This window comes from Cyprinodon tularosa, unplaced genomic scaffold (assembly GCF_016077235.1).
Source record: "Cyprinodon tularosa strain WSP-4 unplaced genomic scaffold, ASM1607723v1 ctg578, whole genome shotgun sequence".
Taxonomy (NCBI): Eukaryota; Metazoa; Chordata; class Actinopteri; order Cyprinodontiformes; family Cyprinodontidae; genus Cyprinodon; species Cyprinodon tularosa.
Genome location: NW_024039316.1, coordinates 34,828 through 55,119, shown reverse-complemented (window position 1 = coordinate 55,119; position 20,292 = coordinate 34,828). Strand labels below are relative to the sequence as shown.

Below are 20,292 nucleotides of genomic sequence, written 5' to 3'. Positions count from 1 at the left end.
GCCTGGAAATCAACTGTGAAATCAACAGTGTCACGCATTGTGGGAATAATAAAAGATTATCTTTGGTCATCTGCCAGAAAGGGAAAGCGTAGATACAACCAGTTGTTCCAGATATAAAATAACCCTCTGCTACATCAAGACCCATTACAAAATGGCCGAAAGGCGACGAAGCAAATGTCTTTGAGAAATGAGAAGTTGAGCAGGAAGCAGGGAGGGAAGGTGGCGTACAAACGAATAAAGGTTCTGTCATCAGGAATGAAACGATGAAAGGAGGACACCAGAAATCCTATGAACCAAAATTTAAAATGTAAACTGGTAATTTAATTAAAAACATTTGGGCAAATTAGAAAAGTCTTAAGACCTTTCATAAAGAGTGGTAATCTGATTTCAATTGTATTCCTACAATATCTGCTACTCTCAAAACTCAGAGATCAAAACTTAAAAACTAGCAAAAAGATCCTCGAGTCAGTCGCTTCTTTTTCTGCTTTTTAATATTTCCTCCACGTAAATATCTATTTGCTAAACCAACGCTGTGAAAAAAGGCATTTTTTCCATCTAAGCTTGGTTAGTTTTTACAGTTATGTTTATAATACAATCTGATTTTAGTCCCCTCAGCCAAGCACGGATCATCAAAAAAAGAATCGTAACCAAATAATGATTCAAACGGTAAACAAAGTCCAGTTCCAAAGCTGAATGTCAGACAGTTTAGCAGATGAAGGCACTGAAAACATGTATTTGATCAAATCTTCTTTAAACTGACGGTGGATCCATTCCTCATTTCTCCAGCATCACAGATTCATTACAGATTATGAAGACGTACATTTCTGATTGATGAGGCAAAAAGCTGGTGAGGCGAAGACAAACGTCCCCTTTGGTGCTGGACACTATCTGTCCTGGTTGTCTGCTCTGAGGCCAGAGTCCGAGGCGTCTTCTGAGGGAGTGTCTAAGACAGGATTGACAAACCCTTCAAACTCAGCGTCTGCGCTGTCCTCTGGGTGAGTACTCACAAAGTCGTTCTCCCACTCCAGAGCGTTGGAGTCCTCGGAGGCCGAGGTGGGCCCACTGTTCACCTGTTTGCTGCCCGGTCTCAGAGCCGCCCGCAAGATGTCCTCCTCTGTGCGAGAACGCTCCCAGGCCGGCAGTGCCCGGTTGATCCCTGTGAAGGAAGGACAATTTTTTTTTTTACTCAAGCGCCTTTTGGAACAATTCTTAAGGTTTAATATACACATTTAATTTGCCCTTGAATCAAAAATCAAGGAAGTTAAGTAGCACAGACCAAAAAAAAATTCATCATTTACTTCAAGTGAATGAAACTTTTCACATTGCTCCAGCTAATAACCAAAAAATAATCTTCCCATCTGCCACTTGCCTTATTAACAATGCCAGTTCCCTAAAGCAGGCTTCCCCAACCTCGGTCCTCAAGGCCCCCTGTCCTGCAGGTTTTAGAGGTTTCCTTGCTCCAGCACAGCTGATTTTAATTGAAAGCTGATTAACAGGCTTTTGGTCTACAGCAATCATTATAATCAGCTGTGCTAAAGCAGGGAAACCTCTAAAACCTGCAGGACAGCAGGCCTCGAGGACCGAGATTGGGGATGCCTGCCCTAAAGGACACGTAAAGGAATTTCCAGGAACTAATTTCCTTAATTTGAATTTGAGGAATCAGTTATATTAAAAAGGTATAGTGAAGGATTCACGACTTTTTTAAAAGACCCACAGTTTCAACTTTAAAAAATAATTGCGGGCGTGCAGGTGACGCAGTGGTTAGTATGCATGACCTGTGTGAGAGGCTTTCGTCCTCAATGCAGCCAACCCGGGTTTGAATCCGACCTGTGGTCCTTTTCCGCATGTCTCGCCCCCTATCTCATACCCCCCTTCCTGTCAGTCTACTTTTGCCTACTAATTGCACATGCACAACCCTGTAGCCACTCCTGAAAGGGAACGCCTATTATAGCAAGCGAGATCATGCAAAAGCTAATTTCTCCTTGTGCACGCTCTGTTTAAAAGTTGCTGTTTGCATCACTTATACAAGCTTACTTTCAAAAAGAAGATTTCCAATTTTTCCACGATGTCAGACCCGCCGCCGGTACGTGAAAATGGGGATGAGCATGAAGGAAAGCCTTACATAAAGATATCACCAGAATGACTGACAATTACGAGAAACTCTAATTTAGATGATCCAACTGCAAAAAGAACATCCTCCATTATACCTTTAAATTCAAGGACCATGTGCAGCAACAATTACCTCCTGCTACCGCTTATCATATCATCTGTAGCTATGTCTACAGGGACAGAGGTCCTCTAAATAAACAGCTGATCAGCAGATGTGTCCTGTAAACATCACGGTCAGAACATTCTGATCAGATTATGCAGAATTTGAATGAAATCTCAATAAGTTGTTGCTGATTTTGCACAGTTTCTACCTTAGTTACTCAAATAACATGCTGTCATTTTGCAGATCTCTGGTTTTGCTGCTATTTCCCTATATCCACCAATGTAAAAATGTCCACAGCTGTATATTGATTATTTAGTCTTCGGGTGACAGCACAGTATTTATATTTGCAAAAATACTATACAGTACAGTATTTTAGTTATTTTTAAACTCTGTCGCTTATTCTGTTATTTTTATAAGCTTTTAATGTCCACATTGTGTGATCACTTTTGCTGCTGTAACATCACAAATTGCCCATTGTGGAACAATGAGAGTGATCAGCCACAATCTTCCCTGCACGCCTGTACAACTCCAGGAATCTGAGGTGTGAAGGGAAGATGGTGGCCGATCCCTCACCCCCCTCCACAAACTATTTCAGTCACTTCCCTCTTGCAGGAGACTGCGGTCCATCAGGACCAAAACCTCACGCAACAAGAACAGTTTCTCCCCATCCGCCACCAGGCTTATAAACAAGGCCCAGAGACCCGGTAACAATGACGCTGCCTCTCCCCCGTTCAGGACCTAGAAGCTACACCAACGTAGCATCTCCAGACCTTCTTAATGCACAACCTACTGTGTATATAGTATATAGCTATATACTATACATTGTATATAGTATATTGTGCGTTTATATTGTATATAACTATATCAGCCTGCATTGTGTATACATACATATATACATACATATAGATAGACAAATGCAGACAAAAATTTGATATATATATATATATATATATATATATATATAGAATATCTATATATAGAATATATATATATAACCCATCTGCACCATCAAAGCCAAGTCAAATTCCCTGTAAGTGCAAACCTATAAAAAATATAAAACTGATTCTGATTCTAAAGGGATTTTCTATTCTACTCGAATTGTAATCCAACTGAGGGGTTGGTTTATGGCAACTGATAATTTGCTCAGCATGCATATAAACACTTGTTTTTCTGTGACAGCTGCTAGTATCCAGAAGCCTCCTTAAGATCAGATATAATCCAGGGCTCAAACTGTTGTCAATCATTTTAAGGTGTTTCCTATGACTTATCTTTATTCATTTCTTTGAATTATTTCTTACCTTGATGTTGTGTCCCTGTTTGCATTTGTTATAAACAGGATTTTTCCTTTTCCGTGGTGTTCTGTTAGGAGGTTCTGGGGAGGATTCATTGCTGTAGATATGTTTAATCAATATATTTTTTTCATCATTTGGCTTTTTGATAGTTCTGTGGTATTGCCAGCAGATGGCGCCACTTTTCTTTGAGCCCAGTGCTGGAATTCTATTAAGGCTTCAAAAGGATCTAAACTCAATCATGATGGATGCTTTGTTATATAACCTTATTTTATCATGATTAAATTTTTATTTTTGGGTCTTTCTGTACAGATGAGTAATTTGACTCTGTACCTTAAATGTATAACTTTAGTAATTAGGATTTGTGTGCACTTCCATTGAGAATTTTCTCCCGGCAACATCTCTGAATATGTTAAATTTGCCCATGTGGGAAAATAATATAGTAACTGGCTCAGGGAGACCAGACAGGGCATTTCTCCCCCTATAGTTTATATCAGAATAAAAAAATATTACCATATTAAAAATAAGCAGATTAAGATACAATGAAGAAAAAGTTGTTATAACGACAACCAGAAATCCCCATAATTAAGGGAAGAGGTCCCTGAACTTTTAAAAGTAATGTTTGAATATAATGTCTGGTAATTTAGACTACCTTGTTTGCACCACACAGATTTATCTCAGTAAATCTAATATTAACAAAACATCACTGACAGAATTTTATGAGAATTCTATCAAATATAAGCAGCAGATTAAAAATCTCTCACCTTCCTCATCCTCCCACTCCAAATCAAGTGAGGTCCCATCATCGTTGGTGGAGCGGGTCTTAGTGGTGAAATCCCAGCTGTACTCGGTGTTGGGAGTCAATGCGTTTGTTTCAGAGGGAAGTCCTGCAAACGCACAGGCAACACTTAATTGCTGCGTTTCTTTTCTGAAATCCACTCAGTCTTGAAACAGAGATCCAAACTTTTCTTTGCACATTCGGAGTTTGAATCGATTGAAACATGTCACTCACTGTTGCTTCTGAAGGCATCTGACTGAGCTTTAACATTCTGGAGGTAGACGTCGAAATCCTCCCCAGAGTTTTGCCTGTAAAATGGGAGGTAGACAATTACCATGAGATGACAGGAAGCAACAGACAATTAGCTGTTAATGGAAATGTCTGTGTAGAAGTCCGGCTTTGTAAACGTGGATCAATAATGTTGATAAATGTAGGATTTAAAAAAAATTCTTAATATCTACTCATACAGATAAATGACATCACATTTTTTATATGTGAGAATACAAGGTTAGAAATCATTTGCAGAAACCTTTACAAAAATTCAAGTACAACTCTACAACCAATGATGAAGCTGTTACACTCCCCACCAGCCGGTGGCGGTAGAGTACCTAAAGCCGGACTTCCACAGTGCGATTTTTTGCCCTTTTCGGGCCGACTTTCCACTTGCTCGAAAATTTTTTCGATCGGGCTGACTTTCAGCCTGATCGTGCGTCATGTGGTATACAGGGGCTAACGACGGGCGATCAGCCTCTCATGACCACTTCCCAATCAGGAATCGTGAGAAAATATAACATGTTTGATTTTAAATCGATAGTAGTCACATTTGTTCAGCCATGTCTTTGTCCAAATACGTCGTCGTCTTTTCTTTTTAGGGCTTGAAGCACAAAATTGCACAAATTGCCAAGGCAGTTCGTTTCTCTCTAGAGAGCTTCATATTCCTCTTCTACTGGTTTGGCTTCGGAATAGACGAATCTGAGTAGCGCCATCTCACTGCAGAGCTGAGTCTGACATGGTTTTTAGACGTACAGTGAGAACATACATCGTGAGCTGTAAACTCAGACTGTACGATGAAACCGCAGGGTTTCGTGGTACAGTCTGAGAACTTTCTGTCTGAGAACTTTCAATGGAACATGATGCTCGTTTCACAACCCGATCCGTCTCATCCGTACCATCAGCTCATTTGCACCTGCGCAACCATATATACATCAGTGTTTTCATAAATAATGTAATTATGGTACTAAAAGTACTTATGTTTATCCTTAACTCACTAAAGAATGCTAATACAGATCTTTAAAACAGGTTTTCTTACTTTTCTGAGAGAATTTTGATGCTTTTTACAGTCCAGCAAAACCAAATGACTAAACCATGTTTATCTGCATTTTAGTTGTTTCTTTCTTTAGGTTACACACTATATACTGTAATGTTAACAAGAAAGGAAAAAATAAAACTCAAAGAGTATAGCGTTGATCCCAGTGGCCCAGACGACTGATAATCTAAAGGGTTTTAATACATTTATTTTTCTCAGGAAATACATTATTAACACATTATAGTTTGGTACACTTACTATTTTTCGGGAGGGAAAAACGTAATTTATTAATACTATTATTACTAATAAATAATTATCATCTAACTTACAAAATAAAAAGCGCAAATGAGCTGATGGTATGGATCGGGTTGTGACACGTTGAAAGCAATATTTAGCAAGATATTTGATTGATGGTTTTGTTGTTTTCCTCTTCTTGTTTAATGTTAGTTGGAACAACCTTCAGGTGCATTACTGCCACCAACTAGTAAGCAGTCACACAGCTTCACCTCGGTTCTTTTAGATCTATATATGAAAAATGAGGATTTGAACTCGGAAAATTGAGTTCTGTACCTTTAAATGTGAGTTTTGTAGTTGCATTTTTGCAAATCTGTAACTTGTAATCTCACAGACGAAAGATCTAATGTTACATGTATGTATAAAAAAAAATGTTAATCCCTTTATTAAAATTAACTCTGCATTTCACTCATCCCAGTGGGCTGCCATTGTGCAGTGCCCAGGGAGCAGAGATGGGTTAAAGTCTTGCTTAGGAACCCAGAGTCCAGGCTGTGGGGATCAAACCGGGTACTTGCAACCTTCTCAGAGCACAAGCGCACTTCTCTAACCATTGGCCATCACTCCCCTATTGTATATAAGGTGACAGTGAGGAGTTTAAACAAATCTTAAATTTATTGTCTTAAGTGTTTAAATTTAGAAACTTATGTATATGTTTTCATTGACAGTTACCCTATTCCCAAACCTGTTAAGGCCTAAACCTAAACCTGTAACTTTCAAAGCTGAATCGGCTGATATGCAGAGCAGAGTTTACCAGCTTTTGGGTTCAAGTCCCACTCATTCCCACAGACTGCCACTCTGGGTCCCTAAGCAAGACCCTTAACCCCCCACTGCTCCCCGGGTGCTGCACAATGGCAGCCCACTGCTCCCCAAGGGGATGGGTTAAAATACAGGAAGTTAATTTCTCCGTTGTGGGAAAATAAAATGATTTACATTTTTTTTGGCCAGGATACACATAGTATAACTCTTTTTTTTTTTGAGTAACACCAAACGTGAAGAGTGTGAAACTGTAGAGCACAGTCTCTTATTTCAATGTCACAATAAATTGCCCTTTTAAAAGTCTTTTAAAAGTCCATTATTGCTATGGAGGATTATTGTCAAATAATTCCCTTTTAATGTCTATTTTACCCCCAGATCCTCTGCTGAACCTTGTGATCACACTGCACTTGATCTTGCCCTCAGTGTGCTAGCTTTCTAGGAAGCAGCAGAACTTCAGTAACTCACTTTCTCTGCTGTGTTTCAGCGCTGGAGCCGTCAGCTTTCCCCCGTGTCCTCTGGGCGGACAGCTGCAAACGCAAAACAACACAAATACCTCACTGCTGGCGGAATAAAAGCAGGATTCATCAGTCTGAATAGGCTTCAGAATGTGGGTGTTCTGGAGGGAACATGTGAGCAGAGCCAGAGAATAAAAAGCAGAACACTTCACACTGATGCTTTTCCACTCAGTTTCATTCTTGCAAACAAGTTGAACAACTTCAGACTAGGAAAAAGTAAGGAAAGCAATAAAAAGAACAGGAAAAATGCAGCTTTAGCAGTCCTAAACGAATGGAAAGGAAACCATGGAGCTGCAGTTCCTCGCTGCTAATTAGGGATGCACGCTATATGCACATTAATGTCAGTATCAGATGGATCTGGATCTGTCCAAAGACTAATGCTGGGCCAATATGAAGTATTTTTCATTTCCATTTAAATGCTGCTGGTTTTGTTTCAGGAAGAAGGGAGTCAGGGAGGGGGGACCGGTCATGTGACAGAGGTTGTGATGCAGTGTGGGCTATAAGCTGAAGAAGGACTGGATGTCAGCACTGTCGTTGGCCTTTCATGATGTCAAAAGGTTAGAGATATACCGTATTTTCCGGAATATAAGCCGCTACTTTCCCCCACGCTTATAAGAAGGCACAGTTTTTCTGTGCATTTTTCCTAACCACCAAAGGGGGAAGACAAAAAAAAAAGAATAACGGGCTAATTTTCATTTACCAAAAGAACATGCTAGCAGCAGGCATGATGTAAAACAAATGTTCCCTATTCACACATTTTGACATTTATTTGCTGCATTAAAGCTGCTGAACCAATGAAGAGACTGGGCTCAACTCCTGCAGAGATGAAATAAAGAACTGATGAAGCGCCATGTTTCAGTAGAAGTTCCTACTGCTGCGAGCAACAAGCTAACGGAAGCTAGCATTCTTCTTCTTCCGTAGTGCAGGTGTTATATGTAGAGCTCCCCCTACAGGTTTGGTGGGAGACAGTTGAACTTATAGCCCGTTGCACATCATATTATGTACGTTTCCAGGTTTTTCAAAAAAACTTAGTGGGCACGGCTTATAGTGAGGTGCGCTCTATAGTCCAGAAAATACGGTTTATATCTGTAAATTAAATTTTATTATCAGCCATGACAGTTGATATCGGCCTAGATTTTCATATAGTTGCATCTCTATTGCTGCACAAATGAAAGCGAAAAGTTTTTTAATCTGGAAAAAATAGGAAGTCAACTATTTATCCATCTAATACCGACTTTTTAAAAAGATAGGTAAGATTTAAATACTGCAAACAGGCAAATAACTAGCCTTTAACCGTAGCTGCTTTGTGTAATAACAGGGTTTATACAGGAATGAGAAACTCTAATTTAATGCTTTTTAATGTTCTTAGAACAAATTTTACTAAGTACCCATGGCTATATATATAACACAGCAAAATCCTTCGTCATCTTTACCATCGACAGGCTGCAGTCATGGGCAGAAATCCTCGTTTTTCAGGCACTTTTGTTGAAATGTGCACTTTCCCCATTCTCTAGCTTTGGCTTTACAATCAACCAGAAGCAGTTCCGCGCAAACACACAGGGCCAGTTATATCTAATATTATATATCTGAAGCAATTGTTTTTTTGTTTTAAATAAAGCCTTTTAGATGCCACAATAATCACATTTAATTAATTTTAATGCCAATTAAGGCCTTAATTGAAAAAATTATAATTTAATGACTTAATGTTTTTTAATGACCCACGGAAACCCTGAATAACCAAGCTGATGAGGACAAAACACAAACAGCAAAAACATAAACAAAAAGGAGGAGGACTTTAATGGCCCTCATAGAGGGACGCCAGGTTAGAGGAGATTGGTAAGGTAAGCTAGCAGAAGGGAGCGCTCAGTACCGCCTCACCTCCTTCATTTTTCGTTCACGAGCCAGCCTGGCGGCCTCGCGCTGGGCAGCATTTCTAGCCTCCTCTTCTAGCCTTAACTTCTCCTCTTGTTCCTCTAACTGAACAGAAATAAACAAATTAAAAACAAAACAGAAAGTTACAAAACAGAAAATAAAGCAATGCTGCAAATGAAAAGAAGCCAAAACGGGACTAAAGGCATGAAATCAAATAATGGGAGCTGGAATATAAAAAAAACAAAAAACAAAGAACTAAAATGTCTCACCTCTGCTTGCAGCTTTTGGTCGATCAGGACTTGTTTGTCTGAGATAGCGGCGTAGCGGTGCTCTTTGAGGTGACTCAGTTCATCTTCATTGATGGGCCTAAATATAAAACAGGACGACAATGATGCCTTTAAATAAGGAGGACAGCTGCTGAGCCGTTAGGTTCAACCCTGAATTCTTACCTGGGGCACGGCTGTGGGCTCTCAGCCTGCAATGCAGCAAACAATACATTTAGTTAGTTTTTATAAAACAGAGTAAAAACAAATTATCTGCTCCAATTCATGTCGTTATTTTTCTTTATCATAAAATAAGGATCACATTTATGGGGTGATTTTTGGTCTATTATTGGATGCAAAGAACAGGTTCTATAAATAAAAAGAAAAAAAAGTTTTGAGGCTAATTTTGCTGACTTCTCACATTTGATGTTCTTTTTAAAATGTCATTTTTCCAATTTTATTTTTCAAAGTAAATTTAATAGAATTTTCCTGTTTAGTTTTCACGGATCACATTCTTTCCACTGGAGTATGAAGCAAAGACAAATTTCTACTTGTCCGTATCGTCATTAGCATTATTTTGATTAGTCAAGAGCAATTGTTTGGATTGGAGGTGAAGTAATCTGTAAAACGCAACTTAAAAGAACTCAATCTGAAGAAAAAAAAATATATAGAAAATACAAAAGGTAGATTTGAAACTATGAAATCTAAAGAAATTGTAAAAAAAAATTTGGAAAGAGAAAATGGATAAATAAAATCAAAGGAAACAGCATAAGACGTAAGACATAAGACGTTTTTTGATGTTTAATTTCTGGATTGCAATTTCATCTAACATTCATTAAAATTTTAAAAATGGAAAAAGAATTTGCTTGTTTCTTGCAACAATAATGGAACAAAAATCACTCCATATCCAATAAGGAGGTCTGATGATGATGCGAAAGTAAAAAGTCTTCTCAGGCATCCTGTCTGTCCTGCTTTCAGTGACGTCTCCCCATGTAGCTTTAACTCTCATACATAAACATCTAAAGGTAGAGTATTATTCCACAATGCAAACCTGCCATTACTATCACAAAACACACACACACAAAAAACTGTGGCAAAGTTGAAAAACTTTACACTCTTAAAATAAAGTGTAACACAAATTAGATTTTTTTTTTTTTTTTAGCAGTTTTTCTCCTGCTTTACAGTCCAGGCAGTTGCCATCAGACATCTGAGCTCTACAGAAGAATGTCAAGAAGAAAAAGACAAGTCACATGAAGGTGGACACAGCAAGCAATGAAACCATCTGGGACGCATGAAAACCTCTGAGTGACTGAAAACACTGCAGGTCATTCTGAAGCACGGCTGTTAGGAATATTGACATAGTTCTGCACAGTATACATACTAAAGACAAGTGTTATCCTCTTTTTGCTAATATTAATTTGAGATTTCTGGATTATTTACACCTTAAAATAAAAGAACCTCCTCCAAGCCTAAATCTTTGTCAAATTGAGTTAAAATTGGGTTTTTTATATGCACGCTTATAGGGGCTAACCAACTTGGTCAGCCTCTATTTTGGAAAATCGATGATCAGCCGATAACTGGATGTGAAACCAATCGATTGATCTCATCTAGCTCTGCACAGGTCTAAAAATCCCCCACAGGTAATGCTCTGAACTTTGCATTTATTTTTCAGAGCACCACCTAATGGACAGTAAAAGAGAATGGAGATCCTGAAGGTGTGTTATAATCTTATAACAACTGATGGTGTCAGTTATAAACTAAGAGAAATTGACATCAGTCAAAATGGGCTTTTTAAAGATCAGTGTTCGGCTGTGGTCCTGTTGAGAAAGTATGTTCCAACATTAAAACGTTAGTAAAACGATTTCTTTATGACTTTAATCAATTGGTCATTTTTTACTCTCCATGGCAAGAAAATATGGTATGCAGTATTGAATATTTTCCAGGGTATCGTTATCATTCAAATTTCCTCATCAGGACAACTTTACCCTGACAGGGTCGGAGTTGATGGGAAGAAACATGGAGCTAAATCAGAGAAAACCCGGAAACGATGCCTGTTTTCAAGCCTGAACATAAAGCCAGGTATGAATGCATGCAAGAAAACACATTTCATTAAACAATGCGTGATATTATTTAAGTCCAAACATCCATGTTATCTTCATGCCAGCATGGTAAAAAAAAACAGTAAATCATGTCAAAGACTCCACATCACACTGATAACACCAAACCAGGAATACTGCATATTTGCATCATATATATTACTTCCATAACAATGTGTTTCTTTGCACCATGGTTTTTTTCTCCCACACTGTTTACATTTGATCACTGCTGCATTTTATGGATTGGAAATGTTCATTTACTGTCTGGCAAGCTGTACTTGACGAAATCTTTGTTTTGTATACACCCTATGTGTACAAAATGACAATAAAAGTTGTTTAAGTCTAAAACATCTGGTCACCTCTAGTTAACATCCCAGCATAATATTGTGCTAGACTGAGCTAGTATAAAGTCCAGTCCTAAATCCGACAGAGAATCTACAGCCTTAAATGGATCCCTATCCGATCGGCCCGGAGAAATAAAGGGAAAAAGATTTTATTCCATGGAAGTTCAAAGCTAGCAGAGACCTAAACCAAAACACCCAAAGTTGGAACTGAAAAGGAGTAAATTAAGGCTGAATTAATTAATTGGATTAATCGATTATTGAAATAATAATCAACTAATTTATTCATTAATTTATTCATTAAATTGATTATAGAGACTGTAAAACATGCCTTTAGCTGACAGAGCGGCCCTCTTAAAGCATTATTATACCAAAATTGTAAAAAAAAATATAAACATTTAGTATTTAAGATAAAAAAACATTTTAATTTGTCAATATGATCTGTTCAGAACTCCTCAAGTGGAAAGGTTTTAATTTCCCCTAGTTTAATTTTTTTTTTTAAATCATCTTTAGGGAACTTTTGGCTATCCGATTATTAATTGAAAAAATAATCAACAGATTAATCAATTTGCTAAATAATCGCTTGTTGCAGCCCTAGAGTCAATACTACAAACCTTTCTGTTAATTATACGTAAAACACATTTATTGATATTTCTCCAAACTTTTTCCTCCGAAAATAAATAAAAGTTGGTTAGGGAGGCAAACTATGTTAAAAAGGTTGGAAAGGGAAGGAAATTCTTCTGGGAAATCACATTATCAGATACTAAGAACTAAATCGAAACAAACAAAAAGAAAATCAACTCACCTCATCGCTCTCTACCAGATTTTCAAACTAGAAGAATAAAAGAAACAATAAAAGTAAAGTTACATGAAATATTTACGACTGAAAGGAATCAGCGACACTGACAGGTCCTACCTCTATTGTATAATGCTCTCCAGTAGCAGTACTTCTGAAGTATTTTGACCTGAAACACATTTAGAGACAACATCAATTCAATTCAGTTTATTTATATAGTACCAATTCACAACACATGTCATCTCAAGGCACTCTACAGTTCAACAGATCATCCAGTCAAATATATTAAAAGTTTTCTATCTAAGGAAAACCAGATGATTGCATCGACTCATTGATTCAAATGCAATCCCTCACACTAAGCATGCTTGTAGCGACAGTGGAGAGGAAAAACTCCCTTTTAACAGGAAGAAACCTCCAACAGAACCAGGCTCAGTGTGAGCGGCCATCTGCCGAGGCGACTGGGGTTCAAGGAGACAGAAGCAGAGATACAAAAAGCAGCTGTAAAAGGCTGCCCTGTCCAGGACATCATAGAGTTATTTTGTTTATCTTAGGTCTTTAATACATTTGGATAAAGTAACATTGACTAAACATTTCTTCCATTACTCCAGTGAGATGTCTTCATTATGAGGTGATGAGATCTTCAGGTAGAGGCTTCCTAGCAGACTGTGCAACAGTGGAATATTAATAAAAATACAGTAATGAAGGACTGGCTGGAGGGGAGGGAGGGCAGGTTACTCCCAGAAGGTTGACAGTTATGGTGTTTGCTTTAGAGGTGAAATAAAGGGAAAAGTATGATCCAGACTGAAGGAAATAAAGCACCTTCAAATCCATCTGAGGGGAACCTTCTGATCCCCACTGTGTACTCAAGCTGTCAACAATAGGGTGGGGTCTTTATTCCTCCAGAGACCGACCGACTGGCTGCAGGTTGAGACCCAAAACATTCACTGACCCGTTTAAATAAACATCTGATCCAATCAGGCCACTACTGTAAAGCCTTCATCCACATTCTGCGGTGTCACTTATCGGGCTCAGCTATCAGTGGGCCGGCCGGATACAGCGGGTCAGCTTCCAGCCTAGTTAGCTCAGCCTGCTAACGGCTCCTTCACCTACCCGCCTCCTCTCTGGATCCTGTTAGCTTCCTTCCTGAAGAGGCCCACGCAGAAAGCCCAGCAGTTCCCCATCTCATTGTCAGCGATCCCCGCTCTCTGGCTGCTCTGCTGAAAGCTGCATCACAGAGACATCATCATCATCACAATCATCTTCATCATCTCCAGTCCTTAGATCAGACCACTTCCTGGTCGTTCTTCTTCTTCTTATGGGATTTTATGGCGGTTGGCAGACTTGTGAATTGTGCATTACCGCCACCAACTGATATGGAGTAAAGCAAGAAAACAGGAAACGATTCACCCCCCCAAAAAAAAAAAAAAAAAAAAAAAAAAAAAAAAAAAAAAAAAAAAAAAAAAAACCTGTGTAACTTAAACCAACATAATACTAAATCACATTTGCCCATATAATTTTAATTTACTCTAGGTCATCTTAACTCTGCCAGTTTCTGATGGTCCCATCGGTCCTCCCATCATACTTCCAACCATCTCCCAGTTCAAATCTTTAATGTCCAGATATTTTTCTGCAGCCTTCACTATTATTTTGATTTTTTCCGTTTTTTTTGTTGTCTGTGCAGTACAATTAATAACTTCTACCATGAAAAGAACAAAATTTGTCTTTTTAACAATAAGTGAGTCTTCATCAATTTTTAGAGATTTCTCTAGAGGTTTGGAATTTGCTGTGTGTTGAACTGTAGGTTTGGGTTTTTCTGACTGAGATGGGATCCTTTTTGCAGCTTCAGCGTAGGTTATTCCGAGCTCAAATTTCATTTTTTTAATTTCCTCAGACCTTTTGCTTGCTTCACAGCCGCGATAGGCAGCAGTATGTTCTCCACCACAATTACAGCATTTTATTTTAGCTTCTTTTCCACATTTTCCGTACTCATGTTCTCCTGCACACCTTCCACACCTCTGTTTCCCTTTACAAACTGCTGCAATGTGACCGAATTTTTGGCATTTGAAACATCTCAATGGTGGAGGATTGTAGATTTTGACATTATAGCTTATGTAACCGATGAATACTTTGCTTGGTAATTGCTCTTCTTCGAATTTAATTAGCACAGATAAACTGTCAGATCTTTCTCCGTTTCTTGTTGTTTTTAACCGTTTTACTTCTTTTACTTTTGCACCTCTTATGTTTTCCAGAATCTCTTTTTCAGAAATTTTTAGAGGAACTCCTCCAATGACTCCCCTGCTGAACTTTTTGTTCTCCATTAAGCTGCACTGAACTCTTATCCCGTCAATTTTGTTGATCCGTATTGCTTTGCCTTGCTGGGCGCTGTCTCTGCAGATAATTAGCAGGTCTCCACTGTACAGAATTCTGGCACCTCTGACTTCTCCGACAAGTTTATTGATGGTTTTTGTTAAGTGAACCGGATTCCAATTTGTAAAAGAGTCTGCCTGATTAACGACTTTGAATATGACTTTGAATTCATTTTGTTGTGCTGTGGAATGTATGGAATGATCATCACTGGATTGTTCTGAACTAGATTCCCCTTGAACTGATCTCTGTTTTTTCCGCTTTTTCTCATTTTTTGATGTTGCTATCTTCCAACCTTCATTGTCACTATTTCCCTCTTCCATCCCACAAGAAGTCGGTCCTCCTCCTTTTTCTTCTTCTTTTGAGGTTTTATGGCGGTTGTCAAACTAGTTTTAAAGCTAAGTTAAATAAAGACCAAAGAAACAGGAAAAAAGACCCCCCCCCCCACACACACAAAATAAATAAATAAACAATTTTTTAATGCTTTATTGGGAATTCCATGTAACATTACAGAATTAATCAAACATCAAGCATAGATATACAACAATTGGTGAAACATTGGACAATTATAGGTGAAAGAATAACTTTAAGAAAGACAAGACATATAAGGTAAAAAATGATAAATAAATAAATAAATAAATAAATAGAATAAACAAATAAATAAAATAAACATAAAATAATAGCTAGGGGTTTCATTTTCCTCAACATAACAAATAACAATTATTTCCTCGTCCTTCTTCTTCTCTGGCTGCTATGCTATGGCCAGACAGGATACAGCGCCATCTACTGTCCCAGAAAGGTTATTTCCTCTCCTTTCCATTCATTTTCTTCTTCTTGGCATTATTAGCGGTGGCATCATCTTAGGGGTTTGGTTTGATGAACAAATGCCATGGAATATACACATTCAAAAAGTTTTAGACAAATGGAAGAAAGTATTAAATATTATGAGATGCTTAGTTGGTAAGGAGTGGGGAGCACATACAATAGCACTAAATAATATAAATACAGGATGAATTAGATCAGTAACAGATTATGGAAGCACTGTTTATAGACAAATCAACAGAAACTGGATCGCATTCAGTATGAAGCATTAAGATTATGTACAGGAGCAATTAAAACTACTCCAACAGCAGCCTTATTGGTAGAAATGGCAGAAATCCCACTTGCATTTAGAAGACAGCAAATAACATTAAATTATTGGGCTAATTTAAAAGGTCATAGAAAGGATCATCCAACTCTGCAGGTAATTCAACGTTGTTGGGAAAAAGAAGCAAAAGATATAAGAAGTTTTGGCTGGATTGTGCAGGAAAAAAAATAACAGAATTCAAAATAGATCAGATTAATATAAGCCAAAAAGTTCCATTGTCAGTTATAAAACCATGGATGATTCCAGATGTTAATGTAGATTTTACTTTGTTGAAAGAAGAAAGGATAAGGAATTCATATTAAACTCATATATAGTACAGGAATATATGAACAAATATTATAGTTATGTAAAAATTTATACAGATGGTTCTAAAAATATAACAAATCAAATAGGAGTAGCTTTCATATTACCAGAATTCAATGTTAAAATTAAGAAAAGAACAAGTGATGGACTTTCAGTTTATACAGGATAAATTATTTCACTATTATTAGCTATTCAATGGGTTGAAGAATTTAAGCCATTACGATCAGTTATTTAATCAGATTCTAATTTATCCTCAATTAGTTTGCAGTTTAATCACTCAGAAAGCAAGCCAGATATTTTAATAGCAATTCAACAGACACTACATAGAATAAATATGATGGGTTTAATAATACATCTTGTATGGATACCAGCACATTATGGGGTTAAAGGAAATGAGCAGGTAGATAAGGCAGCAAAAGAAGCTGTTAGAAATTTGTCAGTGGATTTAATTATTCATTTTATTAAATCGTTAAAATGATAATCAAGCAGAAAATAAAGTATAAATTGGCAAAAGGAATGGGAGAAAGGAAAAAAAAGGACGTTGGAGAAATAAGAAGAACAGGAAACACAAGAAGAGAAGAAACAATTATTTCTCGATTGAGATTTGGTCACACTGGATTAAACAGTACTCCGTTTATCTTAGGCAAACATAGGGATGGTAAATGTGAATATTGTTGGGTAGATGAAACAATTGAACACGTACTGTAATAAATATGAGGAGGAGAGACAGCAATTAATTCAAAATCTTTTAAAAAAAAATTTAATTTAAGTAATGTAAAAGTGAAATTAGATTTATTTGAATTATTCAGAAGTTATTCAGACAGTAACATTTAAAGAATAATATTTCGATATCTAAAAATAACACATTTGTATAATAGAATTTAGCTCCTGAGAGTCATTCTGGTCCACACTCCATTCCAGTAGAAGGTGGAAATGCATCAATCTGCTGTTTGCCAACCGCCAAAAAAAATATTTAAAGAAGAAGACAATGTTTATCACCATCTACTGTGCTGGAGTGTGAAATAAATTCATAGCTAATTCATATTTCTGTAAATAAACTCTTCCCTTAGAAATATTTTTTATTTCATGTTTCATTCATGTTTTTCCTTTTTTTTTTTATAACAGTGTCCTGTCAGGCAATGTGGCAATAAGAATAATTGTCTTGATGCCAAAAAGAGCCCAAAAGATTTTACTTTCACATTCATACTTTCATTCATGTTTTTCCAGCGAAATCTTTAGTGAAAAATGAGTCCAATTAAATATAGCTAGTTATAATAACAGGCGGTTTAGGACAGGGACTCCGACCCCTGTTATGGCTCCTTTTCTAAAATCTGACGCTACAAAAAATTTAGATAAGTATAAGTGAATTTTTCTTAATAAAAGGTTATTTTACTTTAAATTAAGCATATAGGTAAAGCTATTTGCCAATAAAAAATATAATTTTGCATTTCAAATGAGAATTTTTTTTCCCCAATATGTCATTTTAAGTGCGTAATATGTCATTACTTAGTTTAACGGCAAAATTACTCATTCCTTCGGCAGATAATCGTATTAATCTGCTTAAATTATCAATGAATACACTTAAGTAAAGACATATTTAAGGTCAAATCTTATTTCTTTATCGATGAACTGTCCAATAGAATTGTAAAAAAACAAATGGACCCTTTTATAAAGTTTCATATGGAAGAACAAGTCTACTATTTAAAAAGGGATAAACTCTGTAACCAGAATGCAGATTATGGGTTAAAGGTCCTCTTGACTTTTGCTACCAATAATATTGATAATATCTATAGAAATACATTGGATATCACCAACAATAAAAAAGAAAATAAACTTACTGAATACAATCCCAAAATATATATTCAACCAAACTGGAGGACTGGATTTTCTGTTGAATGTAAAAGTAGAAAACTATCAGACTATCAGATAACATAAAATAAAAAGTCCTGCTGGTCTCAATAAACCAAAGTTTGTAAGACAAAACCAGTTAGTGTACACATTCTGTTATATAATCACCAAATACAGATGATCCAAAGTATAATTTGTTGTTACTTTTATTTATTCAGTCATTTATCAAACAGCATCATCAGGAAAATTATCGACAGACAGAAGAACAATGCCTGTATTCGTGTACGCCCTTCACATCAAACAACAACCCATTTACAATATAAGATAGGACACAATAAAAAAAACAAAAACATAACACTACTGTTAGGATTCCAGTTTGTGGGGCTTGTTTATGTTCTTTTGCAGTTTCACTGTGCACCCACTAGATGGTGCCATTGTCCTCTGCTGGTCTGGAGGGTATTCCTGTTCTTCTCACCTCAAACCTGCAGCCTATTGGTTTATCAGTCCCTGAGGAGTATTTAACTAGCAGACTGTCTTCAGTGTCTTCAGAGCTCCTCAGTCCTAACCTTATTTTGTCTTTGATTCTCCGGCAGGATTTTCCAGATCCTCTGGATAAGCTAGCCCTTCAAGTCTGGAAGGGAAACTCTCGTCACACTGAGAAAAGGAGACAGGTCTCCTCATCTGAACGCTGAGTCCTTCAGGAACCAAAAGTTAGTCTGCTAAGTTGCTCCTCAGGATTCCCATAGTCTGCCTGTCCGCCCTCCAACAAACCAAGCCATCTACAGACCAAGCCTCCACAAACGGGATCTCAGAAAACCTCCCCAACTACCACAGTAAGTCCAAGAAACCTAGTATTCAGACCTTTGGCCAGTTTTCCCACAGTCCTTGAACTCTGATGTCCTCCTAGAGCTTCCGCTTCCGGTTCACCAGACCACTGGAACCGTCCCCAAGCTGGAGAACTGTTTTACCTATCTGTGTACAGCAGACATGGGCAATGTGGAGTCAACAAGTCATCTCCATGTCATGTATTTAATCTACCCAGCCAATTAACCAGGTGAGTCCAATCTGCACAGGTTAACTCACGGTGAAGATTGGACTCACCTGCTTAAGTAGCTGGGTAGAACAAATACATGACATGGAGATGACTTGTTGACTCCACATTGCACATGTCTGGTGTACAGTTCCTGACAATAAACTGTTAAATCTTTTTAGGTCTCTGTGAAGTGCTTCTGCATGTTGGTCAAACAAATTAGACCCATCATGACAACTACTGAAATACACACAACTGATAAGCAGAGCTATGAAATGAGAAAAACAAAACAAAAACAAATCATCCCAGATTCAGCTTAACATATAAACATATATAACTTGTAGCCCTCAAATATCGCCTCTTATCTATTTTTGAAAAGCAAATAATGAATTATATTAGATCTATACCTGCGGCATTCCTCAACTCCAACAGAATTACACCTCGTACAGTACATAAGGAGAGCGGACATAAGGAGAGCGGAGCACCAGCGTGCCACTTACTGGTAAGGAGGAAATAAAGTTTTATCTATCAAATTAAACTTTATTTCTAAATGACCTTAATATATTTAAGTTAAAACTACTTTCCATAATTAAAAATATTACCAATGGCCATCCAACATAGACTATACATAATAACACTCGTACCCACCCTTCACAAACATACACAGGGAGCACACAGCCAGACCAACAGAGATATTGGCAGACTGAAGAAAAGCTCTTAACAAGGCTGAGAATAGATGAACCAAATTAAGAAACCAGCACCAGGGCAGCGGATCAACTACAGCCACCAGGGGGCCGGCCCCAGGGCCCAGGGGAGGCAGGCACCTCCATCTCAGAGGAAACACTAGAAGACACACTGATGATGAATGTAATGGAATAGTTGTTAATTTTTAAAAGAGAAGAAAGGAGAGTGAATAAATATGTCAATGAAAGTAACACATTAAAGGTATTGTGGAAGATCTTTTAAAAGACCTGCTCTCTCCACTTAAAAAATAATGCGTGGGCAAGAGTGTGCACGAGCCCATTACTCCTCGTGCACGCCCTTGTTCAAAATGTGCTGTTCTCTGTGTCCACATACAGCGG

The 20,292-nt window shown here is 37.5% G+C and overlaps 1 protein-coding gene across 2 annotated transcripts; it reads right to left on the bottom strand.

Annotated features, from left to right (window-relative positions):
- Nucleotides 1-31: 31 nt before the first annotated feature.
- On the bottom strand, nucleotides 32-13,826 carry ap1ar (adaptor related protein complex 1 associated regulatory protein). Of its 2 annotated transcripts, XM_038306282.1 has the most exons (10): nucleotides 13,629-13,826; nucleotides 12,639-12,687; nucleotides 12,528-12,554; nucleotides 9,472-9,497; nucleotides 9,292-9,388; nucleotides 9,029-9,127; nucleotides 7,101-7,162; nucleotides 4,514-4,587; nucleotides 4,266-4,388; nucleotides 32-1,156 (listed from the first exon to the last, which is right to left on the bottom strand). In XM_038306282.1, exons 1-10 carry the CDS (start codon nucleotides 13,697-13,699, stop codon nucleotides 885-887), a joined length of 900 nt encoding a protein of 299 aa, XP_038162210.1. In that variant the 5' UTR covers nucleotides 13,700-13,826; the 3' UTR covers nucleotides 32-884. The 2 variants fall into 2 exon arrangements, with proteins under 2 accessions (XP_038162210.1, XP_038162211.1); XM_038306283.1 differs by lacking the exon at nucleotides 9,029-9,127.
- Nucleotides 13,827-20,292: the final 6,466 nt, after the last annotated feature.

What these genes read in the sequence shown, in the direction of transcription:
- ap1ar (XM_038306282.1), bottom strand. Translation starts at nt 13,699, where the DNA reads ATGGGGAACTGCTGGGCTTTCTGCGTGGGCCTCTTCAGGAAGGAAGCT. An exon ending in AGCCCACAGCCGTGCCCCAG is followed by an intron (nt 9,389 to 9,471) that starts GTAAGAATTCAG and finishes TTTTATATTTAG; the next exon opens with GCCCATCAATGAAGATGAAC. An exon ending in ACCAAAAGCTGCAAGCAGAG is followed by an intron (nt 9,128 to 9,291) that starts GTGAGACATTTT and finishes ATTTCTGTTCAG; the next exon opens with TTAGAGGAACAAGAGGAGAA.